The following is a 24,387-nucleotide window of genomic DNA, read 5'->3' on the forward strand; positions in this document are numbered from 1 at the left end:
GTGATGACACCATAGACCTTATTGATCTCTGCAACAGACAGGATTCTCTTTCCAGCATTCTTGGGGTCCAACATGTACGCTCCGGCGTGTATGGGCTTCAGGCTGAAGTCGTCAGGCTTTGATGTATTTCAGAACTGCAGTTTCCTCTGTTTTGGAGCAACAGTGAAGTGGGCAGGGCAGTTGTTACTGTAATTTAATTATGCCAATGTGCTTTCATGAATTGAAAAACCTTAATCTATTTTATGAGAATTTGTAAGATTCTTGTTTGCATTCAAATAGACGGAGACCAGTCTTTTCAATAATGGGTAACAGAATTTATTCTCGGAGTGCTCTCCCACTTCACCACGAGCAACAGTTTATATACAAATCATGACGTCATTTCATTGCTTTAACAGAATCCCCTCTCGACCGGGACGAAGTGAGGTGAAAAGTTCATTCTAACTTACTAACACACTCCCAGGTAACTTTTGACCCCTCAACATTATCGATCACCACTGAGCTGACAGTTCTAATGAACAGAAATCATTTAAAATGATTTGTTCAGTCATTTAATCATAATTTTACCAACAGCAGTATAGGTTTCTTAAATACATCTGCAAGCAGAGTCTGAACATCAGACAGGATGGCATTGTCTCCATCAATCTGTGCAATGTCTACTCCTATAGGTTTCAGGCTGCTTACCACTCTCTCCCAAAATACATCATCCAGGAGGATCCTCTTGATGGGGCTGTCCATATCAACAGACTGTGATATGGCCATTTTCTTGGAGAGACTCCTTCCCCTCCAGGAGACTGTCAAACATGATGACAACACCACCCCAACGGGTATTGCTGGGCAGCTTCAATGTGGTGCTCTTATTCTTCTCACTTTGCTTGGTGAGGTAGATTGCTGCTATAACTTGATGACCCTTCACATACCTAACCATTTCCCTGGCTCTCTTGTAGAGTGTATCCATTGTTTTCATTGCCATGATGTCCTTGAGCAGATTCAATGCACAACTCCTCCACTTTGGACCATGCAGCCTTCATGTTTGCAGCATTGTCTGTCACCAATGCAAATACCTTCTGTGGTCCAAGGTCATTGATGACTGCCTTCAGCTCATCTGCAATGTAGAGACCACTGTGTCTGCTGTCCCTTGTGTCTGTGCTTTTGTAGAGTACTGGTTGAGGGGTGGAGATGTATTTAATTTTTCCTTTCCCAAGAACATTCGACTACCCATCAGAGATGATTGCGATAGTCTGCTTTCTCTATGATTTGTTTGACCTTCACTTGAACTCTGAACTCTGCATCCAGCAAATGAGTAGGTAAAGCATGTCTGGTTGGAGGGGTTTTATGCTGGGCGAAGAACATTCAGAAATATCTTCCAATACACATTGCCTGTGAGCATCAGAGTTTTTGAATAAGTTGCATACATTTTGAGCAAGACATTCATCAGCATTTTTCTGGCTACATTCCTCCATTGAGTCAAACTTCGGATTCCAGGAGAACCATGAACTGTTGCTATAAGGTGTCTGATTCATCAGTTTCACTTCGAATAGAAGTAGATGGACCTTTGTCAGAGGTTGCTTGTTGTGATCACTGAGGGAACTTTATGCACTTGGCCAAATGATTCTGCATCTTTGTTGCATTCTTCAAATGATTTGAAACGGTATTTGCAAATGTACCCAGATTCTCCTTCTACATTAGCTGCAGTGAAATGTCTCCGCACATCAGAAAGTGCCCGTGGCATTTTCCTTTAAAGATTAGAAAAACAAGTTACAAAAAAAAACATTCCATCTATAGATACATAGTTAAGGGTTTAGATTAAACAACTCCTTTTGTAAGATAAATGTTTTAAAATGAAACATGTAAGGAAAAAGGTGAATTAACAATCCTCCGTTAGCAGGCTCAAACAAGATAAAACCCACATGGTAGCAAAAACTAACTAGCAGAAATTGTTAACAAGTTAGAAATGATTGAACCTTTCTAGGGCAGGCGTTCCGCTAGCGGAACCCCTCAACAACATTCCGCTGAAAAGGCAGCACGCGAAATTCAAAAATATTTTTTTGAAACATGTATCTTTCACACATTGGCCTCTTGTGCCTAGGGGGCAGTATTTTCATTTTTGGAAGCATGATGTTCCCAAAGTAAACAGGATATTTTGTCAGGCCAATATGCTAGAATATGCATATAATTGACAGCTTAGGATAGAAAACACTCTAAAGTTTCCAAAACTGTAAAAATATTGTCTGTGAGTATAACAGAACTGATATTGCAGGCGAAAGCCTGAGAAAAATCCAATCCGGAAGTGCCTCATGTTTCGAAAGCTCTGCGTTCCAATGCGTCCCTATTGAGCAGTGAATGGGCTGTCAACCAGATTACTTTTTCTCCGTATTCCCCAAGGTTTCTACAGCATTGTGACGAAGTTTTATGGCTTTATGTTGAAGAATACCCGTAAGCGGCTACATTGCGTAAGTGGTCACCTGATGGCTCTGAGTGATTCTCGCGTAAAATACAGAGGTAGCCATTTTCCAATCGGTCCTACTGAAAAACCAATTGTCCCAGGGGATATATTATCGAATAGATATTTGAAAAACACCTTGAGGATTGATTATAAACAACGTTTGCTATGTTTCTGACGATATTATGGAGCTAATTTGGAATATTTTCCGGCGTTGTCGTGACCAAAATTTCCGGTCGATTTCTCAGCCAAACGTGAAGAACAAACGGAGCTATTTTGCCTACAAAAATAATATTTTGGGAAAAAAGGAACATTGGCTATCTGGGATGGGGTGTCACTAGAGGTTAACAAGTCCAATACAGCAAATGAAAGAAACGTCTTGTTAATCTACCCATCGTGTCCGATTTCAAAAATGCTTTCCAGCGAAAGCACAGCATATGATTGTTAGGTCATAGCCAAGTCAATAAACCACAGCCAATTTTCCAGCCAAAGATAGGAGTCACAAAAAGCAGAAATATAGATCAAATTCATCACTAACCTTTGATCTTCATCAAATGACACTCATAGGACATCATGTTACACAATACATGTATGTTTTGTTCGATAATGTGCATATTTATATCCAAAAATCTTAGTTTACATTGGCGCGTTACGTGCAGTAATGTTTTGATTCCAAAACATCCAGTGATTTTGCAGAAATTCTCATAAACATTGATAAAAGATACAACTGCTATTCACAGAATTAAAGATAGACTTTGCCTTAATGCAACTGCTGTGTCAGATTTTGAGAACTTCACGGAAAAAGCATCATCTGAGAACGGCGCTCAGAGCCCAATTCAGCCAGATAAATATTTGAGTCAACAGACTCAAACAGGTCTCATGAGCCCCTCCTTTATAGTAGAATCCTCATTCAAGTTTCTAAAGACGGTTGACATCTAGTGGAAGCCGTAGGAAGTGCAACTTTATCCATATCCCACTGTGTATTCGGTAGGCCAAGCTTTGGAAAAACTACAAACCTCAGATTTCCCACTTCTAGGTTGTAGTTTTCTCAGGTTTTCGCCTCCCATATGAGTTCTGTAATACTCACAGACATTATTCAATCAGTTTTAGAAACTTGGGTGTTTTCTTTCCAATACTAATAATAATATGCATATATTAGCATCTGGGACAGAGTAGGATGCAGTTGACTCTGGGCACGCTATTCATCCAAAAGTGAAAATGCTGCCCCCTATCCCAAAAGAGTTAAACACACTTTGCTGTAGGCTACTATTTACTAGTTAACAAAAAAATGATGCATGTCCTCATATAAAAAAAAAAAAACTCGAATGAGTAGGTCTTCAAACCTTTGACTGGTACTAAACTCAGCAGAAAAAGAAACCTCCCCTTTTCACGTCTCTCAAAGATCATTTGTAAAAATCCCAAACTTCACAGATCTTCATTGTAAAGCGTTTAACTTTTTATGGCTGCAGGGGCAGTATTGAGTAGCTTGGATGAAAAGGTGCCCATATCAAACGGCCTGCTCCTCAGTCATAGTTGCTAATATTTGCATATCGTTATTAGTATTGGATAGAAAACACTCAAGTTTCTAAAACGTTTTTAATGATGTCTGTGAGTATAACAGAACTCAATATAGCAGGCTAAAACAAAACAACAATTTATTTCTGGAGGTGGCAGATTTTCAGCCAATGTCTCATTGAAATTACAGCGAGATATGGATGAGTTTTCACTTCCTACGCCTTCCACTAGTTGTCAGCAGTCAATAGAACTTTGTCTGATGACTCTAATGTGAAGGGGGGTCGATTGACACAGAAATAGTCACCACAGCCATGAGTGGACCATGCTTTCATCGGGCTCGTTCACAGATGGACCTGCGTTTCATCGCTCATCTGAAGTCATTCTAATTCTCCGTTTGGAACGTTATTCGAGATGTATGTAAACAACATTCTAAAGATTGATTCAGTACATCGTTTGACATGTTTCTACTGACTGTTACGGAACTTTTGGACATTTCGTCACGTTATAGTGGACGCGCTTTGTGACTTTGGAATTGTTTACCAAACGCGCTAACCAAAGTAGCTAATTGGACATAAATAATGGACATTTTGGAACAAATCAAGCATTTATTGTGGACCCGGGATTTCTAAGATTGCATTCTGATGAAGTTCATCAAAGGTAAGGAAACATTTATCATGTATTTTCTGGTTTCTGTTGACTCCAACATGGAGGCTAATTTGGCTACTGTTCTGAGTGCCGTCTCAGATTATTGCATGTGTTGCTTTTTCCGTAAACTTTTTAAAAATCTGACACAGCTGTTGCATTAAGGAGAGATATCTATAATTCCATGTGTATAACTTGTATTATCATATACAGTTATGATGAGTATTTATGTTGAAACAATGTGGCTATGCAAAATCACTTGATGTTTTTGGAACTAGTGAATCTAAATAGCCAATTTAAACTAAATGTTTTAAATATAAATATGAACTTTATCAAACAACATGCATGTGTTGTGTATAACATGAAGTCCTGTGAGTGTTATCTGATGAAGATAATTCAAGGTTAGTGATTTAATTTTGTCTTTATTTATGCTTTTTGTGAATGCTATATTTAGCTGGAAAATGGCTGTGCATATTGTGGTTTGGTGGAGACCTAACATAATCGTTTGTAGTGCTTTCACTAAAAAGCCTATTTGAAATCGGACACTTTGGTGGGATTAACAACGAGAATAGCTTTAAAATGATATGACACGTATGTTTTAGGAATTGTAATTATGAGATTTCTGTGGATTGAATTTGACGCCCTCTATTTTCAGCGGCAGTGTAGCCTAGTGGTTAGAGCGTTGGACTAGTAACCGGAAGGTTGCAAGTTCAAACCCCCGAGCTGACATGGTACAAATCTGTAGTTCTGCCCCTGAACAGGCAGTTAACCCACTGTTCCTAGGCCGTCATTGAAAATAAGAATTTGTTCTTAACTGACTTGCCTAGTTAAATAAAGGTAAAATAAATAAGAACAATTTCGATCCCGATGTCGGGATTGCAGCCATAACAGGTTAAACACCGTTTCCCAAGCTTGTTCGATGAACCATAAACAATTAATGAACATGCACCTGTGGACCGTCGTTAAGACACTACCAGCTTACAGATGGTAGGCAATTACGGTCACAGTTATGAAAACTTAGGACACCAAAGAGGCCTTTCTACTGACTCTGAAAAACACCAAAAGAAAGATGCCCAGGGTCCCTGCTCATCTGCGTGAATGTGCCTTAGGCATGCTGCAAGGAGGCATGAGGACTACAGGGCAATAAATAGCAGTGTCCGTACTGAGACGACTGACAGCGCTACAGGGAGACAGGATGAACAGCTCACCTGCGGGACAGGTACAGGACAGGTACAGGATGGCAACAACTGCCCGAGTTAAACCAGGAACGCACAATTCCCCCCATCAGTGCTCTGACTGTCTGCAATAGGCAGAGAGAGGTTGGACTTAGGGCTTGTAGGCCTGTTGTAAGGCAGGTCCTCACCAGACATCACCGGCAACAAGTGTGCTTTTGTTAACTTGACGCTACCAATCCCTGTAGCGGGATAATTTCCGTCTGCAACCGCTGAATAGCATAGCGCAACAGTCAAATAATATTACTAGAAAATATTCATATTCATGAAATCACAAGTGCAATATTTTGAAACACAGCTTAGCCTCACCCTGTCGTCTCAGATTTTAAATTTGACTTTACAGCGAAAGCAACCCAAGTGTTTGTAAGTTTATCGATAGCATAGCATTATGTACACTTAGAATCAGGAAGCTTGGTCACGAAAATCAGAAAAGCAATCCAATTAACCGTTTACCTTTGATCTTTGGATGTTTTCACTCACGAGACTCCCAGTTACACAGCAAATGTGCCTTTTTGTTCCATAAAGATTATTTTTATTCCCAAAATACTGATGTTTGTTTGTTTGTTCGCGTTATGTTCAGAAATTCATAGGAAAGAGCGGTCACGACAACGCAGACGGAAATTCCAAATAGTTTCCATAATGTCCACAGAAACATGTCAAACGTTTTTTTATAATCATTCCTCAGGTAGTTTTTAAAATATATATTCGATAATATATCAACCGAGTGTGTAGCCTTTTCTATAACAGCGGGAGGAACAATGGCCGGTTTACTCAATTGCGCACCATCTCACTCGGAGTGCCCCCACCTCTCCACTTACGCAATGTGTTCCTTCACGCTCATTTTTTCAAAATAAAAGCCTGAAACTGTGTCTAAAGACTGACTTTAGGGAAGCCACAGAAAAAGGAATCTGGATGATATCCCTTTAAATGGAGGACAAGCACGCATAGGAACACAGACGTCTCAAAATAAGAGGCTCTTCCTGATTGGATTATCCTCGGGCTTTCGCCTGCAATATCAATTCTGTTATACCCACAGACAATATTTTGCCAGTGTTTTCTATCCTCATCTGTCAATTATATGCATATTTTAGCATCTGCTCATGAGAAATAGGCCGTTTACTTTGGGAACATTATTTTCCCAAACATAAATAGTGCCCCCTAGCTTCAAGAGGTTAATTAAATCATCCCCCAGCGTTGCATCGATTATATGCAACGCAGGACGCGCTAGATAAACGAGTAATATCATCAACCATGTGTAGTTATAACTAGTGATTATGATTGCTTGATTGTTTTTTATAAGTTAAGTTTAATGCTAGCTAACAACTTATCTTGGCTTCTACTGCATTCTCATAATAGGCAGTCTCCTCATGGAGTACAATGTAATCAGGTGGTTAGAGCGTTGGACTAGTTAACTGTAAGGTTGCAAGACAGGAGCTTCCGAGCGGACAAGGTGAAAATCTGTCGTTCTGCCCCTGAACAAGGCAGTTAACCTCTTAAGCCTACGGGGGCGCTATTTCATTTTTGGATAAAAAGACGTTCCCGTTTTAAGCGCAATATATCGTCACAAAAAGATGCTCGACTATGCATGGAATTGGTAGCTTTGGAAAGAAGACACTCTGACGTTTCCAGAACTGCAAAGATTTTCACTGTGAGTGCCCCAGAACTCATGCTACAGGCGAAACCAAGATGTTTCTGCAACCAGGAAATGAACAGGATTTCTGAGGCTCCGATTTGCATCATCTCCTTATATGGCTGTGAATGGGACAGGAATGAGCCTACCCTTTCTATCGTTTCCCCAAGGGGTCTGGAGCATTGTGACGTATTTGCAGGCATATCATTGGAAGATTGACCATAAGAGACTACATTTTCCAAGTGTCCCGCACGGTGTCCTGCGTGGAAATTGATGCGCAAAACTCAGGTGCTGGTATTTTTCCATGGGATTCTGAGAAAAACCATGCTTCCACGAACGGCATATCAATGAAGAGATATGTGAAAAAACACCTTGAGGATTGATTCAAACAACGTTTGCCATGTTTCGGTCGATATTATGGAGTTAATTCAGAAAAAAGTTCGACGTTTTGGTGACTGAATTTTCGGTTCGTTTCGGTAGCCAAATGTGTAGTAACAAAACGGAGCGATTTGTCCTACACAAAGAATCTTTCAGGAAAAACTGGACATCTGCTATGTAACTGAGAGTCTCCTCATTGAAACATCTGAAGTTCTTCAAAGGTAAATTATTTTATTTGATTACTTTGCTGGTTTTTGTGAAAATGTTATGTGCTAAATGCTACGCTAAATGCTAAGGTAGCCATCAACACTCTTACACAAATGATTGATTTTCTATGGTTCAAAAGCATATTTTGAAAATCTGAGATGACAGTGTTGTTAAGAAAAGGCTAAGCTTGAGAGCAGGCATATTTAACGTTAACGTTGAGTTATGGTAATGAGCCTGAGGGTGTAGTCACGCTCCCGGATCCGGTATCGGTAGTTCAGAAAGGTTAACCCACCGTTACTAGGCAGTCATTGACAATAAGAATGTGTTCTTAACTGACTTGCCAAGTTAAATAAAGGAATAAAAAAAATCTGCGCCCAAAAGTACCGATTTCCGATTGTAATGAAAACTTGAAATCGGCCCTAATTAATTGGCCATTCCGATTAATCGGTCGACCTCGAGTCTCAGTGGTTGAATCTTATGTTCATACAAATATTTACACGTTAAGTTTGCTGAAAACCTACGCAGTTGACAGTGAGAGGACGTTTCTATTTTTGCTGAGTTTATATGCATCTACTGTTGGTCCTAGGATACAACAATGAATAATGTGGAACAAATAAATACCTTCAAAGGATACCTTATTACCTTAACATCTTGTGAAACAGCTGTGAAAACCAAACTGGAAATATTTAAGGTTTTAATACATAAACTTTGATATTTTTTTGTACAGTTGTGTCATTAATTTATTTTCACAGATTTTATGTACATTCACATGGCTATCATAGACTAAAATACTGAAATCTGGTGTGTGTGTGTGTGTGGAATATAGAGGAAGTGGTTGCTGTGTGGTTGGGAGGTTCTGCCTGTCACTGGTTCTCAAAAGGCAGCCAGTCTCGAAAGGGGAACTTGAAGAGCAAAAAAAAATGTCTTAGCAGATAATGATTAGCTGTAGATGATGTAATGAAAAGTTGGAGGGGGGGTTGGTAATGGAGGACATCAGGTGGATCCACGTCTGGGTGTTGGGCAGAACCCCTAGCTCCTAGAAAAACCGGTCCAGAGTTAAAGGGAACAGGGTAGGAGACCGAGGCAAACACACAGGTTATACTTTACTGTGAGAGAATTTTATTGATTAGTGGGGTATTATAAATGCGAGATATGTACTTTTCAACACTTTGGAAGAAATAGCCTACCTCAAGCTGGTCCCTCTTTGACTCAAGACTGATCCGAACTCACTGATTCTGGTGGATGGGATACCTCCTGGGGTACTTGGACAGTCAATGGTCCTAAAGTAATTTGGAGAGGTAAATTAAAGAAGTACATTTTTATAAGCTCCGCATAACTAAAATGTATTGCTTTCTCAAATGTCAACCAAAGCTTAACATACTTTGTCTATCGGTCTTCACTGAAGTGAAGGGCTTCAGTGCTTTCAGTGGTCGACCATCCAACTGCTCTAACTGGAGAAGAATGTTGGCTTCCACCGAGGTAACCCTAGAAAAACAAAGGGAAACACATCAATGTTAGGGAAACTAAAACTAGATTCAGGCTTTTTTTTTATGTTAACTTTAACAGATGGTGACCCCAGCCTGGAGCGAATGAGTAGCGAAGTCATCGCCTTTCCCAGGTCTCACCTTCCTTTCGTAAATGCAGTTGTATTACAAATACATTTCTTTAATATCTCTCGGAGGGCCAGAAAATAAATGAACAGCGAACAATCAGTTTTACCTGGTCTAAAACCTCCTCATCCTTAGTGCGTGCCTGAAGGTGGTCCTCGAAGGCGTTCTGATCTGGTTACGACAACTTCCACCACATCAGGTGGGGTTTCAGTGATCTGGAAGTACATTATACATAAACAGCAATAGACAAAAAACAATACAAAATCAATCACAAATTTGAAAGACTACAGTATATGCAATACTTGCATTGTTTACCTCAGCTGCGGCTTCTGTCCGTACTCGGTGGAGGCCTGAATGCTGCTGTTGTGTGCAAAGATAATTACTTAAAGGTTGTTCTCCCACCCTTCCTGGTACCAATCAGGGGACTTGCCCATGGCATTCTTGAGGGTCTGGTTGGCCCATTCACCAAACCTGGAGGAGGGGGTACGAAGCGATATATCTAGTTAAAATGTAAAATATTGAAATATGTCTTATGTACCATGGAAAAACAAATGGTAAAAAATAAAACAAACCATTGGTGACAGAATATAACCTCTAACATCCGTACCTTGTTCCAGCGTTCATGACCTTAGTCACTCAAAATTACCTCGGGAGAACCATGGGCGTTGAAGATGTCCACCATTGCCTTGAAGGTGGCCTCGCCAATCTCGTCCTTGATGGGTATCATACAAAGCGAGAATCTATTTTTGGTTCCAAGCACCTTTTTTAAATTGGTTACAGAGGGGAATTTAGAGATAAGCACGTACTCTTCCTTTACTGACCTTAATGGGTATTGCCTCCATCCACTTGGTAAAGTGTTCGGTCGCTGTCAGACACCAGTTGTTGCCATTCCTTGATTTCGTGACAGGTCCGATGAGTTACACTCCTAACATTTAAAGTGTTAGGGAGAAGATGACTATATTCTTACCTGTATCTGTGTCATATAGTATGCAGATGTTCATATTTGTAAGGATACTGACACACACACGTTCTATAATATTAAACTTTGCTGTGGTCAAAAAAATAAACCATTACAAAACAACAACAGAATTTGAGACACAGATCATGTACCATGGTGAAACAATTTTGATGGGCTTCAACTCTGGTGCCACAGGCTAACCCTCTCAATCATCTGGCAGACTAGACAGGGTAATGAACTTTAAGCAAAAAGTGACCAATTGAAACATGGTGTTCTCTCTGATATGACATTCATTGAAATCATAATATTTCAGATATAATAGAATGATTGATAAACAAAAGGTTATTTCACTTGCCCAGCTGTCCACCTTCTTGACAAGTCTACGTCAGAAGAAGCGTAGGGAAGAAGCGTAGGGTGATTTTGGAAATCATGGGCTTCGCTTCGAAATGGCCAGCATGCATCTCGGTCAGCACGGCATCCCTTCTCCTTAGTAAAAATGTGTGGCTGGCCATCCTTCCCCCATAGGTACATATGATTTCCTAAGGAGTTGGGAGAGAAGAGTTGTTAAAATACTCAGTCTTAAGTTTTTTAAAACATTTTAATTTCACCTTTATTTAACCAGGTAGGCTAGTTGAGAACAAGTTGTCATTTGCAATTGCGACCTGGCCAAGATAAAGCATAGCAATTTGACACATACAACAACAGAGTTAGACATGGAATAAACAAAACACAGTCAATAATACAGTAGAAAAAGGAAACCAAGTCTATATACAGTGAGTGCAAATGAGGTAAGATTAGGGAGTTAAGGCAATAAATAGGCCATGGTGGCGAAGTAATTACAATATAGCAAATTAAACACTGGAATGGTTGATGTGCAGAAGATGAATGTGCAAGTAGAGATACTGGGGTGCAAAGGAGCAAGATAAATACAATATGGGGATGAGGTAGATAGACCATCTGTAAACAGCCCATCTATGTACAGGTGCAGTGATCTGTGAGCTGCTCTGAGAGCTGGTGCTTAAAGCTAGTGAGGGAGATATGAGTCTCCAGCTTCAGTGATTTTTGCAGTTCGTTCCCGTCATTGGCAGCAAAGAACTGGAAGGAAAGGTGACCAAAGGAAGAATTGGCTTTGGGGGTGACCAGTGAGCTATACCTGCTGGAGCGTGTGCTACGAGTGGGTGCTGCTATGGTGAACAGTGAGCTGGGATAAGGCGGGGCTTTACCTAGCAGAGACTTGTAGATGACCTGGAGCCAGTGGGTTTGGCGACGAGTATGAAGCAAGGGCCAACCAACGACATCATACAGGTCGCAGTGGTGGGTAGTATATGGGGCTTTGGTGATAAAACGGATGGTACTGTGAAAGAAGCATCCAATTTGTTGAGTAGAGTGTTGGAGGCTGTTTTATAGATGACATTCCCGAAGTCGAGGATCGGTAGGATGGTCAGTTTTACGAGGGTATGTTTGGCAGCATGAGTGAAGAATGCTTTGTTGCGATAGAGGAAGCCGATTCTAGATTTAATTTTGAATTGTAAATGCTTAATAGTGACTCCCCATCCCGCATGAGGGAGCGTAATCATCGACTGACACTAATTAGCATAACGTAACGGACATAAATATTCCTATTCATGAAAATCACAAGTGAAATATATTGAGACACAGCTTAGTATTTTGTTAATCACCCTGTCATCTCAGATTTTCAAAATATGATTTACAGCCAAAGCTAGACAAGCATTTGTGTAAGTTTATCAATAGCCTAGCATAGCATTTTGTCCAGCTAGCAGCAGGTAACTTGGTCACGTAAATCAGAAAAGCAATCAAATGAAATCGTTTACCTTTGAGCTTCGGATGTTTTCACTCACGAGACTCCCAGTTAGATAGCCAATGTTCCTTTTTTCAAAAAATATTATTTTTGGAGGCGAAATAGCTCCGTTTGTTCTTCACGTTTGGCTGAGAAATCGCCCGGAAACGCCCGAAAAATATTCCAAATTAGCTCCATAATATCGACAGAAACATGGCAAACGTTGTTTATAATCAATCCTCAAGGTGTTTTTCAAATATCTATTCAATAATATATTCACCGGGACAATTGGTTTTTCAGTAGGACCGATTGGAATAATGGCTACCTCCTGTATTTTACGCGAGAATCACTCTGAGAGCATCAGGTGACCACTTGCGCAATGTTGCCGCTTACGGGTATTCTTCAACATAAATGCGTAAAACTCTGTCACAATGCTGTGGGCACCTTGGGGAATACTGAGAAAAAGTAATCTGGTTGATAGCCCATTCACTGCTCAATAGGGACGCATTGGAATGCAGTGCTTTCAAAACATGAGGCACTTCCGGATTGGATTTTTCTCAGGCTTTCGCCTGCAATATCAGTTCTGTTATACTCACAGACAATATTTTTTACAGTTTTGGAAACTTTAGTGTTTTCTATCCTAACCTGTCAATTATATGCGTATTCTAGCATCTTGTCCTGACAAAATATCCCGTTTACTACGGGAACATTTTCCAAAAATGAAAATACTGCCCCCTAGTTACAAAAGGTTAATGTGATTCTGGAAGGGAGAGTTTAGTCTAACCAGACACCTAGGTATTTGTGGTAGTCGACGTATTCTAAGTCAGAGCCGTCCAGAGTAGAGATGCTGGACAGGCGGGCAGGTATCGGTTGAATAGCATGCATTTAGTTTTACTTGCGTTTAAGAGCAGTTGGAGGCCGCGGAAGGAGAGTTGTATGGCATTGAAGCTCGTCTGGAGGTTAGTTAACAGTGTCCAAAGAGGGGCCAGAAGTATACAGAATGGTGTTGTCTGCGTAGCGGTGGACCAGAGAATCACCAGCAGCAAGAGTGACATCATTGATGTATACAGAGAAGACAGTCGGCCTGAGAATTGAACCCTGTGGCACCCCCATAGAGACTGCCAGATGTTCGGATAACAGGCCCTCCGATTTGTCACACCAAACTCTATCAGAGAAGTAGTTGGTAAACCAGGCGAGGCAATCATTTGAGAAACCAAGGCTGTCGAGACTGCCAATAAGAATGTGGTGATTGACAGAGTCGAAAGCCTTGGCCAGGTTGATGAATACAGCTGCACAGTAATGTCTCTTATCGATGGAGATTATGATATCGTTTAGGACCATGAGCGTGGCTGAGGTGCACCCATGACCAGCTCTGAATCCAGATTGCATAGCGGAGAAGGTACGGTGGGATTTGAAATGATCGGTAATCTGTTTGTTAACTTGGCTTTCGAAGACCTTAGAAAGACAGGGTAGGCTAGATATAGGTCTGTTGTAGTTTGGGTCTGGAGTGTCACCCCCTTTTGAAGAGGGGGTTGACCTCGGCAGCTTTACAATCTATGGGAATCTCAGACGATACGAAAGAGAGGTTGAATAGGCTAGTAATAGAGGTTGCAACAATTTTGGCAGATAATTTTAGAAAGAGAGGGTCCAGATTGTCTAGCCCGGCTGATTTGTAGGGGTCCAGATTTTGCAGCTCTTTCAGAACATCAGCTATCTAGATTTGGGTGAAGAAGTGGTGGGGGCTTGGGCGGGTTGCTGTGGAGGGTGCCGGGCAGTTGACCAGGGAAGGGGTAGCATTTGCACTACTCTGGCTTCTCTCTCTCAATCTCTCGGTCAGTCTTCCACTCTCTCCTTTTTCTCACATCCTTTTTCACTCTGTCTAGCAAAGACACCTAGTTAAAGGCATTTGGAATTGCCATAATTGCTTACACCTATCCACTTGATTGATCAGGTTTCATTTATAGCTAGTGTCATGACGTTGCCCTCTTTGGGTACAGTGAGCACCATCCCCCACTCTCTGTTTCTGCAACCAGACTGCTGTGGTCAGTGAGGTCGTAAACGTTTATGTTCCGGAGAAGGTATAAAAGATCGGTGAAGAATCCAGCTACGAACTGGTCCGTTTGTTACAACTTGGGGAAGCTCATGGGAGACGGTGCTTCCACATTACCATAACACTGTTTATATAATAGCCTCAGATATGAGGTTTACATCTAATTGTCGCCTCGTCGCATAAGAATCCATTGTTCTTCCGTTTTCAGGGAATTTGGAGAGGTCGGGTGGATGGAGAGTACCCAGCAATTCGTATTCCAAAAGTTTTAACCGGGTGTGTGTAGTAATGCACGAAACAAACTGATAAAGAAAATGGGAGGGAAGCACTAGTAGAAACCTGCAGTGTTTTATCGGGGCTCAAGATGAGGCGCCATATAGATAATTCTTATTTTATTTATTTTATTTATTTTTTATTTAACCTTTATTTAACCAGGTAGGCTAGTTGAGAACAAGTTCTCATTTGCAACTGCGACCTGGCCAAGATAAAGCATAGCAGTGTGAGCAGACAACAAAGAGTTACACATGGAGTAAACAATTAACAAGTCAATAACACAGTAGAAAACAAAGGGGGAGTCTATATACAATGTGTGCAAAAGGCATGAGGAGGTAGGCAAATAATTACAATTTTGCAGATTAACACTGGAGTGATGAAGGATCAGATGGTCATGTACAGGTAGAGATATTGGTGTGCAAAAGAGCAGATAAGTAAATAAATAAGAACAGTATGGGGATGAGGTAGGTGAAAAAGGGTGGGCTATTTACCAATAGACTATGTACAGCTGCAGCGATCGGTTAGCTGCTCAGATAGCTGATGTTTGAAGTTCGTGAGGGAGATAAAAGTCTCCAACTTCAGCGATTTTTGCAATTCGTTCCAGTCACAGGCAGCAGAGTACTGGAACGAAAGGCGGCCGAATGAGGTGTTGGCTTTAGGGATGATCAGTGAGATACACCTGCTGGAGCGCGTGCTACGGATGGGTGTTGCCATCGTGACCAGTGAGCTGAGATAAGGCGGAGCTTTACCTAGCATGGACTTGTAGATGACCTGGAGCCAGTGGGTCTGGCGACGAATATGTAGCAAGGGCCAGCCGACTAGAGCATACAAGTCGCAGTGGTGGGTGGTATAAGGTGCTTTAGTGACAAAACGGATGGCACTGTGATAAACTGCATCCAGTTTGCTGAGTAGAGTGTTGGAAGCCATTTTGTAGATGACATCGCCGAAGTCGAGGATCGGTAGGATAGTCAGTTTTACTAGGGTAAGTTTGGCGGCGTGAGTGAAGGAGGCTTTGTTGCGGAATAGAAAGCCGACTCTAGATTTGATTTTCGATTGGAGATGTTTGATATGAGTCTGGAAGGAGAGTTTGCAGTCTAGCCAGACACCTAGGTACTTATAGACGTCCACATATTCTAGGTCGGAACCATCCAGGGTGGTGATGCTAGTCGGGCATGCGGGTGCAGGCAGCGACCGGTTGAAAAGCATGCATTTGGTTTTACTAGCGTTTAAGAGCAGTTGGAGGCCACGGAAGGAGTGTTGTATGGCATTGAAGCTTGTTTGGAGGTTAGATAGCACAGTGTCCAAAGACGGGCCGAAAGTATATAGAATGGTGTCGTCTGCGTAGAGGTGGATCAGGGAATCGCCCGCAGCAAGAGCAACATCATTGATATACACAGAGAAAAGAGTCGGCCCGAGAATTGAACCCTGTGGCACCCCCATAGAGACTGCCAGAGGACCAGACAGCATGCCCTCCGATTTGACGCACTGAACTCTGTCTGCAAAGTAATTGGTGAACCAGGCAAGGCAGTCTCCCGATAAGAATATGGTGATTGACAGAGTCGAAAGCCTTGGCAAGGTCGATGAAGACGGCTGCACAGTACTGTCTTTTATCGATGGCGGTTATGATATCGTTGAGTACCTTGAGTGTGGCTGAGGTGCACCCATGACCGGCTCGGAAACCAGATTGCACAGCGGAGAAGGTACGGTGGGATTCGAGATGGTCAGTGACCTGTTTGTTGACTTGGCTTTCGAAGACCTTAGATAGGCAGGGCAGGATGGATATAGGTCTGTAACAGTTTGGGTCCAGGGTGTCTCCCCCTTTGAAGAGGGGGATGACTGCGGCAGCTTTCCAATCCTTGGGGATCTCAGACGATATGAAAGAGAGGTTGAACAGGCTGGTAATAGGGGTTGCGACAATGGTGGCAGATAGTTTCAGAAATAGAGGGTCCAGATTGTCAAGCCCAGCTGATTTGTACGGGTCCAGGTTTTGCAGCTCTTTCAGAATATCTGCTATCTGGATTTGGTTAAAGGAGAACCTGGAGAGGCTTGGGCGAGGAGCTGCGGGGGGGGGGGGGGGGGGGGGGAGCTGTTGGCCGAGGTTGAAGTAGCCAGGCGGAAGGCATGGCCAGCCGTTGAGAAATGCTTATTGAAGTTTTCGATAATCATGGATTTATCAGTGGTGACCGTGTTACCTAGCCTCAGTGCAGTGGGCAGCTGGGAGGAGGTGCTCTTGTTCTCCATGGACTTCACGGTGTCCCAGAACTTTTTGGAGTTGGAGCTACAGGATGCAAACTTCTGCCTGAAGAAGCTGGCCTTAGCTTTCCTGACTGACTGCGTGTATTGGTTCCGGACTTCCCTGAACAGTTGCATATCACGGGGACTATTCGATGCTATTGCAGTCCGCCACAGGATGTTTTTGTGCTGGTCGAGGGCAGTCAGGTCTGGGGTGAACCAAGGGCTGTATCTGTTCTTAGTTCTGCATTTTTTGAACGGAGCATGCTTATCTAAAATGGTGAGGAAGTTACTTTTAAAGAATGACCAGGCATCCTCAACTGACGGGATGATGTCAATGTCCTTCCAGGATACCCGGGCCAGGTCGATTAGAAAGGCCTGCTCACAGCAGTGTTTTAGGGAGCGTTTGACAGTGATGAGGGGTGGTCGTTTGACTGCGGCTCCGTAGCAGATACAGGCAATGAGGCAGTGATCGCTGAGATCCTGGTTGAAGACAGCGGAGGTGTATTTGGAGGGCCAGTTGGTCAGGATGACGTCTATGAGGGTGCCCTTGTTTACAGAGTTAGGGTTGTACCTGGTGGGTTCCTTGATGATTTGTGTGAGATTGAGGGCATCTAGCTTAGATTGTAGGACTGGCGGGGTGTTAAGCATATCCCAGTTTAGGTCACCTAACATAACAAACTCTGAAGCTAGATGGGGGGCGATCAATTCACAAATGGTGTCCAGGGCACAGCTGGGAGATGAGGGGGGTCGGTAGCAGGCGGCAACCGTGAGAGACTTATTTCTGGAGAGAGTAATTTTCTTAGAGCAAGCGTCGAGGCTCTCAAAAAAACTCACCCATTGAGATGATACTAAAGTAGTTCGCATCGATGAATGGGTGTAGCGGGTGCAGCAAAATGCTTATGTTATTAGCTCTTAACAATGCTGTAAAATATCAATCATGAATACAAGTAAAATAAAATGTTGTAACCAATCTAACCCAAATAGCACTAGAACAGTAATCCAAATGCAATCTATGTATGTACACAAATATATATGAATTTATGAGATAAAAAAAGTATGCTATGTACAGCAGTAGATAGTGCCTTCAGAAAGTATTCATACCCTTTGACTTAGTCCACATTTCTTTACAGCCTGATTTGAAAATGAAATGCTGAAATATATTATTTACATAAGTATTCACACCCCTGAGTGAATACTTTGTAGAAGCAACTTTGGCAGCAATTACAGCTTTGAGTCTTTCTGGGTAAGTCTTTAGACAGGGGTACTCAGGAGCCTGCTGGTTTTCTGTTCTACCTGATAATTAATTGCACACACCTGGTGTCCCAGGCCTAAATCAGTCCCTGATTAGAGGGGAACAATGACAAAATGCAGTGGAACTGGCTTTGAGGTCTAGAGTTGAGTTTGAGGGCTCTAGGAGTATTCCACACCTGGGTTGTGCAACATTTGCCCAAAATTCTTTACAATTATTCAAGCTCCGTCAAATTGTTATATTTTCAAGTAGATTTAAGTCCAAACTGTAACTCTGCCACTCAGGAACACTGTCTTCTTGGTTAGCAACTCCAGTATAGATTTGGTTTTGAGGTTATTGTCCTGCTGAATAGTAAATTAATCTCCCAATGTCTGGTGGAAAGAAGACCGAACCATGTTTTCCTCGAGGATTTTCCCTGTGCTTAGTTCCATTTTTATTTTTTTCATCCTGAAAAACTCCACAGTCCTTAATCGATTTACAAGCGTACCCCATAACATGATGCAGCCACCACTATGCTTCAGAATATGCAGATTGGTACTCAGTAATGTGTTATATTGGATTTGCCCCAAACATAACACTATGTATTCAGGAAAAAAGTTAATTGCTTTGCAGTATTACTTTAGTGCCGTGTTGCAAACAGGATGTATGTTTTGGAATATTTATATTATGTACAGGCTTCCTTTTCACTCTGTCAGATTAGTATTGTGGAGTAACTACAGTGTTGATCCATCCTCAGTTGACCTCACCATTGACCTCATTGTGGTTTCCTTCCTCTCCGGCAAGTGAGTTAGGAAGGACGCCTGTCTCGTTGTAGTGACTGGGTATATTGATACATCATCCAAAGTTGAATTAATTACTTCACCATGCTCAAAGGAATATTCAATGTCTGCTTTTATGTTATTTTTTACCATCTACCAATAGGTGCCCTTATAGGCCTTGGAAAACCTCTCTGGTCTTTGTGGTTGAATCTGTGTTTGAAATTCACTGTTGGACTGAGGGACCTTTACAATTCTGTATATGTGTGTGGTACAGAGATTGCGTAGTCATTCAAAAATCATGTTAAACACTATTAGGCCATGTGACTTGTTAAGCACATTTTTACTCCTGTAATTATTTAGGCTTGCCATAACAAAGGGGCGGAATACTTATTCATGAAAGACATTTTAGCTTTACATTTTTTATTAGTTCCACATTGACCAATATTGGGTATTGTGTGAAAGCCAGTGACAAAATCTCAATTTAATCCATTTTAAATTCAGTCTTTACCAACAACAGTGGAAAAGTCAAGGGGTGTGAATACTTTCTGAAGGCACTTTAATATTAGAGTTGGCTACGTCAAGAATCCAGCATATATACAGTACATTCAGAAAGTATCCAGACCCCTTTTTGTTACGTTACAGCCTTATTCTAAACAGGATTAAATAAAAAATCTTCAATCTACACACAATACCCCATAATGACAAAGTGAATACAGGTTTAGACATTTTTGCAAATGTATAATAAAATAAATATAGTATTCATACCTTTTGCTATGAGACTCGAAATTGAGCTCCGGTGCATCCTGGTTCCATTGATCATCCTTGATGTTTCTACAACATGAATGGAGTCCACCTGTGGTAAATTCAATAATTTGGAAAGGTACACACCTGTCTATATAAGGTCCCACCGTTTACAGTAAATGTCAGAGCAAAATCCAAGCCATGAGGTCGAAGGAATTGTCCGTAGAGCTCAGAGACAGCATTGTGTCGAGGCACAGATCTGGGGAAGGGTACCAACAAATGTCTGCAGCATTGAAGGTCCCCAAGAACACCGTGGCCTCCAGAAGTTTAGAACCACCAAGGCTCTTCCTAGAGCTGGCTGCCTGGCCAAACTGAGCAATCGGGGGAGAAGGGCCTTTGCAAGGAGGTGACCAAGAACCCTATGGTCACTCTGACACAGCTGTGGAGATGGAAGAACCTTCCAGAAGGACAACTATCTCTGCAGCACTCCACCAAACAGGCATTTTATGGTAGATGGAAGCCTCTCAGTAAAAGGCACGACAACCCACTTGGAGTTTGTCAAAAGGCACCTAAAGGACTCAGACCATGAGAAACAACATTATCCAAATCGCCAAATATTGAGCGATTTGGCCTGAATACCAAGCATCACATTTGGAGGACACCTGGCACCACCCCTACAGTGAATTATGGTGGTGGCAGCATCTTGCTGTGGGGATATTTTTCAGCAGCAGGGACTGGGGGACTAATCAGGATCGAGGGAAAGATGATGGAGCAAAGTACAGAGAGATCCTTGACGAAAACCTGCTCCAGAGTGCGCAGGATATCTCTGGAGAAACCTGAAAATAGCTGTGCAGCAACGCTCCCCATCCAACCTGATAGGATCTGCAGAGAATAATGGGAGAAACTCCCCAAATACAGGTGTGCCAAGCTTGTAGCATCATACCCAAGAAGACTCAAGGCTGTAATCGCTGCCCAAGGTGCTTCAACAAAGTACTGAGTAAAGGGTCTGAATACTTATGTGATATTTCAGTTTATTTTTAATAAATGTGCAAACATTTCAAAAAATAAAAAAACTATTTTTACTTTGTCTTATTGGGGGATTGTGTGTAGAATGATTTTAATTATTATAATTTTTCATTTTAGGATAGGGCTGAAACAATGTGGAAACGGTCAAGGGGTCTGAATACTTTGTGTGTATAAACAGTAACTAAAATGTAATGTACAGTAGAAGTATTAGAATGAGCTATGTGGGTTACAGGTGTTGGTATAAAAATAGATAATGTATGTTCATCTGTAAACTGGAAAGATAAGGCTAGAATCTCATGTCCCTGCTCCTCTCCCTCTTCCCCTCTTTAGGTGGACAGATGAAGAGTCCAGAAAAGAGGAAGAGAAAATCCAACGCTCAGGTAACTACTGCCTTCAACACATTGCTCTCCATAATGTAAACATTTTCGACGTGTTTGACTGGTGGCTTCTTCTTCTTTGTCCTTTTACTGGTCTTGTTATGATGGTTGCACATTTAAGCATGGTCTAAACACCTCAAGTTAACATTTTACGTTGTAACATGGTTGACGACTTGTTACATCGATCAGTGGACTGCGCAAAAATGCAAATGCTTTCCGTTTGAGTTATATTAGGTTTTATTTTCAACTATTTTCACTAGTTGACTATTCAATCATTCTATACTACATGTAGCTTCTCTGCTCTTATCAAACTCATGTTGTTCAATCTCAAAAATCCATTATCTCCTCTCTCTCCTGATCGTGTGTTTCAGGGGGCCGGTGCCGCGTTCTCCCACCTCTCTGAGTTTGCGCCCCCTCCTACCCCCATGGTGGACCACCTGGTTGCCTCCAACCCTTTTGATGATGACTTTGGCCCCCCATCGTTGCCGTCCCGACCTGGTGGGGCTGGAGTTCCAGGAGGGGGTCCATTCCTCCCGAGCCCCGGGGCAGGTGGAGGAGGGGGGCCTTATGGAGGCAGGATAGGCCCCGGGGGCATGGGCTTCATGGGGGGCCCTGGGGGAGGCCCTGGAGGACCAGGACGGAGACCGCCCTTTGGCCCAGGACCACCCAACGCAGGACCGCACCACCAGCTGGGCTTTGGGGGGATGCCTGGCTTTGGGGGTGGAGGTGGCGGAGGAAGTTTCCCAGGACCCGGGGGTACTTCACAATTTAACATGCCCCCCAATTTCAGTCCGCCCATGCACCCGGGACCGGGGTTCAACCCTATGCTGTCCCCTGGTGGTATCGGGGGTCCTGGAGGAGGGCCACCGCACCCTCGGTTTGGGATGCCCCCGCAGCAACAGCACGGACAGGGTGGGCACCCCTTCAACAGCCCCCCTTTGCCCGGAGGTGGAGGACCCAGGGGACCCCCCCATGGCCCCATGAACCCCATGGGGGGCATGCCTGGTGGGATGAACATGATGGGGGGCATGGGTGTTGGCCCAGGAGGAAGCATGGGAGGGATTCCAGGTTTACCCCCTCAAGGACAGTTCCCTCCCTCACAGGATGGCCCATACCCAGGCCTCAGCCCCCCGGGCCCAGGGAACGATGAGGGGAAGAACTTTGGCGGAGGTGGGCCCCAGTCTGGGCCTCCGCAGCAGCTGCCTAACTTAAACACATCTGGTCCACCGGGTCCCAACAACACTCCCCCCGGGCCCCCCAACTCTGGCCCTTCCCAGCCTGGAGGAGGCTTCCCTGACCAGCAGCCCAACACGCCCGGCCAGCCCCCCTCAGCACCGCCCCAGTCCAACCCCAACTCCTCCCCCACCGGCCCACTCAACGGCTCCCAGCCCCTGCAGCCGCCACCCAATCAGCTGCAGGGGCCCAACTCTGCCAACGCCCCCTCCTCCAATAACCCATCCCAACAGCAGTCAACTCCGCCGAATTCTTCCCTTGGATCCACCCTTTACAACCAGCAAAACAACACCCCTGGTGGAGGCTCCATGCCAAACGCTCCCCCCAACTCTGCCCAGAACAACATGACCAACAACAGCAGTGGGGGTAACACCCCCGGCAGCAACCCCAACCCCCCTTCCAACTCTACCCCCAACACTCAGTCTCCGCTGCCCCCCGGCCCCGCTAACCCCTCCACCGGCCCAGGCTCCGGTCCAGGGAAGCTGGGCGGCCCGGGCATGGTGTTCCCCTGCGGCTTCTGCCTGTCGGAGGTGCACGACGACCAGGATGCCATCTTGTGTGAGGCGTCGTGCCAGCGCTGGTTCCACCGTGACTGCACGGGCCTGACGGAGCCAGCCTACGGTCTGCTGACCCGAGAGAGCTCTGCTGTCTGGGCCTGCGACTTCTGCCTCAAGACCAAGGAGATCCAAGCTGTGTATGTCCGCCAGGGCTTGGGCCAGCTGGTGGCTGCCAACGAGGGCTGAGGAATGGAAGGTGGAGGAGAATAGACTGGGAGGGAGGAAGGGGTGCAGGGGAAGAGGCATTGACTGCTCTGATCTCTCTCGGAATGGCTTTGGACTGGGTTTCCCAAAAGAATCGTAGCGCTAAGATCATCTTAATTCCATTGAAACTCAATGGACGAAAGATTATGTCAGTGCTACATTGCTTTTGGGAAACCCAGCCCTTGTCTACCCACCAGCTACTCACCCAACCTTATCTGACAAGCTTTTTACAATGCTTTATTAAATACATAAACACACACTTACATGAAGCACTTTTAGTGACTCTTTTGGACTGAACAACTGATTTTCCCCTACATGACAAATGTCCACTCCACATGAACCCCCCCAGACATCCGGCCTGCCGACCAGCAAAGCACTGACACCAACACACTACCTCATACTTTGTGACTGACTGGCAAGGGCCCCTCGCACTGACACACTGACTGACTGACCCCTGGTGAGAGCGTGGTCACCACACATACCCCTGGTTCTGACCCAGAGCAGATGAATCCAAAGGTGATCCAAACCGCCCCTCAATGTACTTGACTGCCCTCCCTCCGACACCTCCAGAGAGCAAATGAATGGCGCCACAGAAAAGTGTAGATATACAGCCTGAACATTTGCCCAAAACACGTGTCTGTCGATCTTGGAATGCAGGAGAATCAACCAATGAACGAAAAAAATTAACTATATTATGTCTAGGTTCTGTCAATGGACTTTTTGTTTTTATACATTGAATCAACCATTTTTTTTATATATTTTTTTTCACTGGACATGGAAGTTGTGATATCAGTGCTGTTTGGATGGTGTTGGCATAGCTACAAGTAGTGACGACATGGTCATATCCGATGTGTGTACTAGTCTTTGGGGTTGCATGTGAACCAATGCAGTAACTTTGTCCGATCTGTTTTTATTTGTAATTTGGTCTCTGCTAGAGGCCTCAAAGTAGACCAAATAACGGCGCGAAAATTATCCGTTTTCATATTACTGTCATGGCAGGTGTTTCTAATTTTTCTTAAAAATAAAAAATCTGTTCAATTTGCCTTTTTCTCAACTGTTCCCTTTGCACTGATATGTGCTCTGTAATAATGTGCTCTATTCTGGTGCCCTCTGGCTGGAACCTGGGGGACTGACCAGCAGCCCACACAGTGGGGGAAGGCACTAAACCCTGAAGTAGTAAATTTAATTGTTTTTGTACTCGTCCTCTTCAAAAATATATATATTTGTGGCTTTTTTGGAATTAAACATGGGGATATGCTAAACCCACTAAAAACAGA

At 43.4% G+C, this 24,387-nt stretch overlaps 1 protein-coding gene across 2 annotated transcripts in view; it reads left to right on the forward strand.

Annotated features, from left to right (window-relative positions):
- Window positions 1–24,387, forward strand: part of LOC109903790 (pygopus homolog 2-like) — a 29,083-nt gene extending 4,696 nt beyond the window's left edge. For both annotated transcript variants that reach the window (XM_020500741.2, XM_020500742.2), the window contains exons 2-3: window positions 21,070–21,119; window positions 21,488–24,387. In XM_020500741.2, the coding sequence (XP_020356330.1) occupies window positions 21,070–21,119; window positions 21,488–23,092 (1,655 nt within the window). In that variant the 3' untranslated portion in view covers window positions 23,093–24,387. The remainder of the gene's footprint in view (window positions 1–21,069; window positions 21,120–21,487) is intronic.

Source organism: Oncorhynchus kisutch, linkage group LG14, assembly GCF_002021735.2.
Source record: "Oncorhynchus kisutch isolate 150728-3 linkage group LG14, Okis_V2, whole genome shotgun sequence".
Lineage (NCBI taxonomy): Eukaryota > Metazoa > Chordata > Actinopteri > Salmoniformes > Salmonidae > Oncorhynchus > Oncorhynchus kisutch.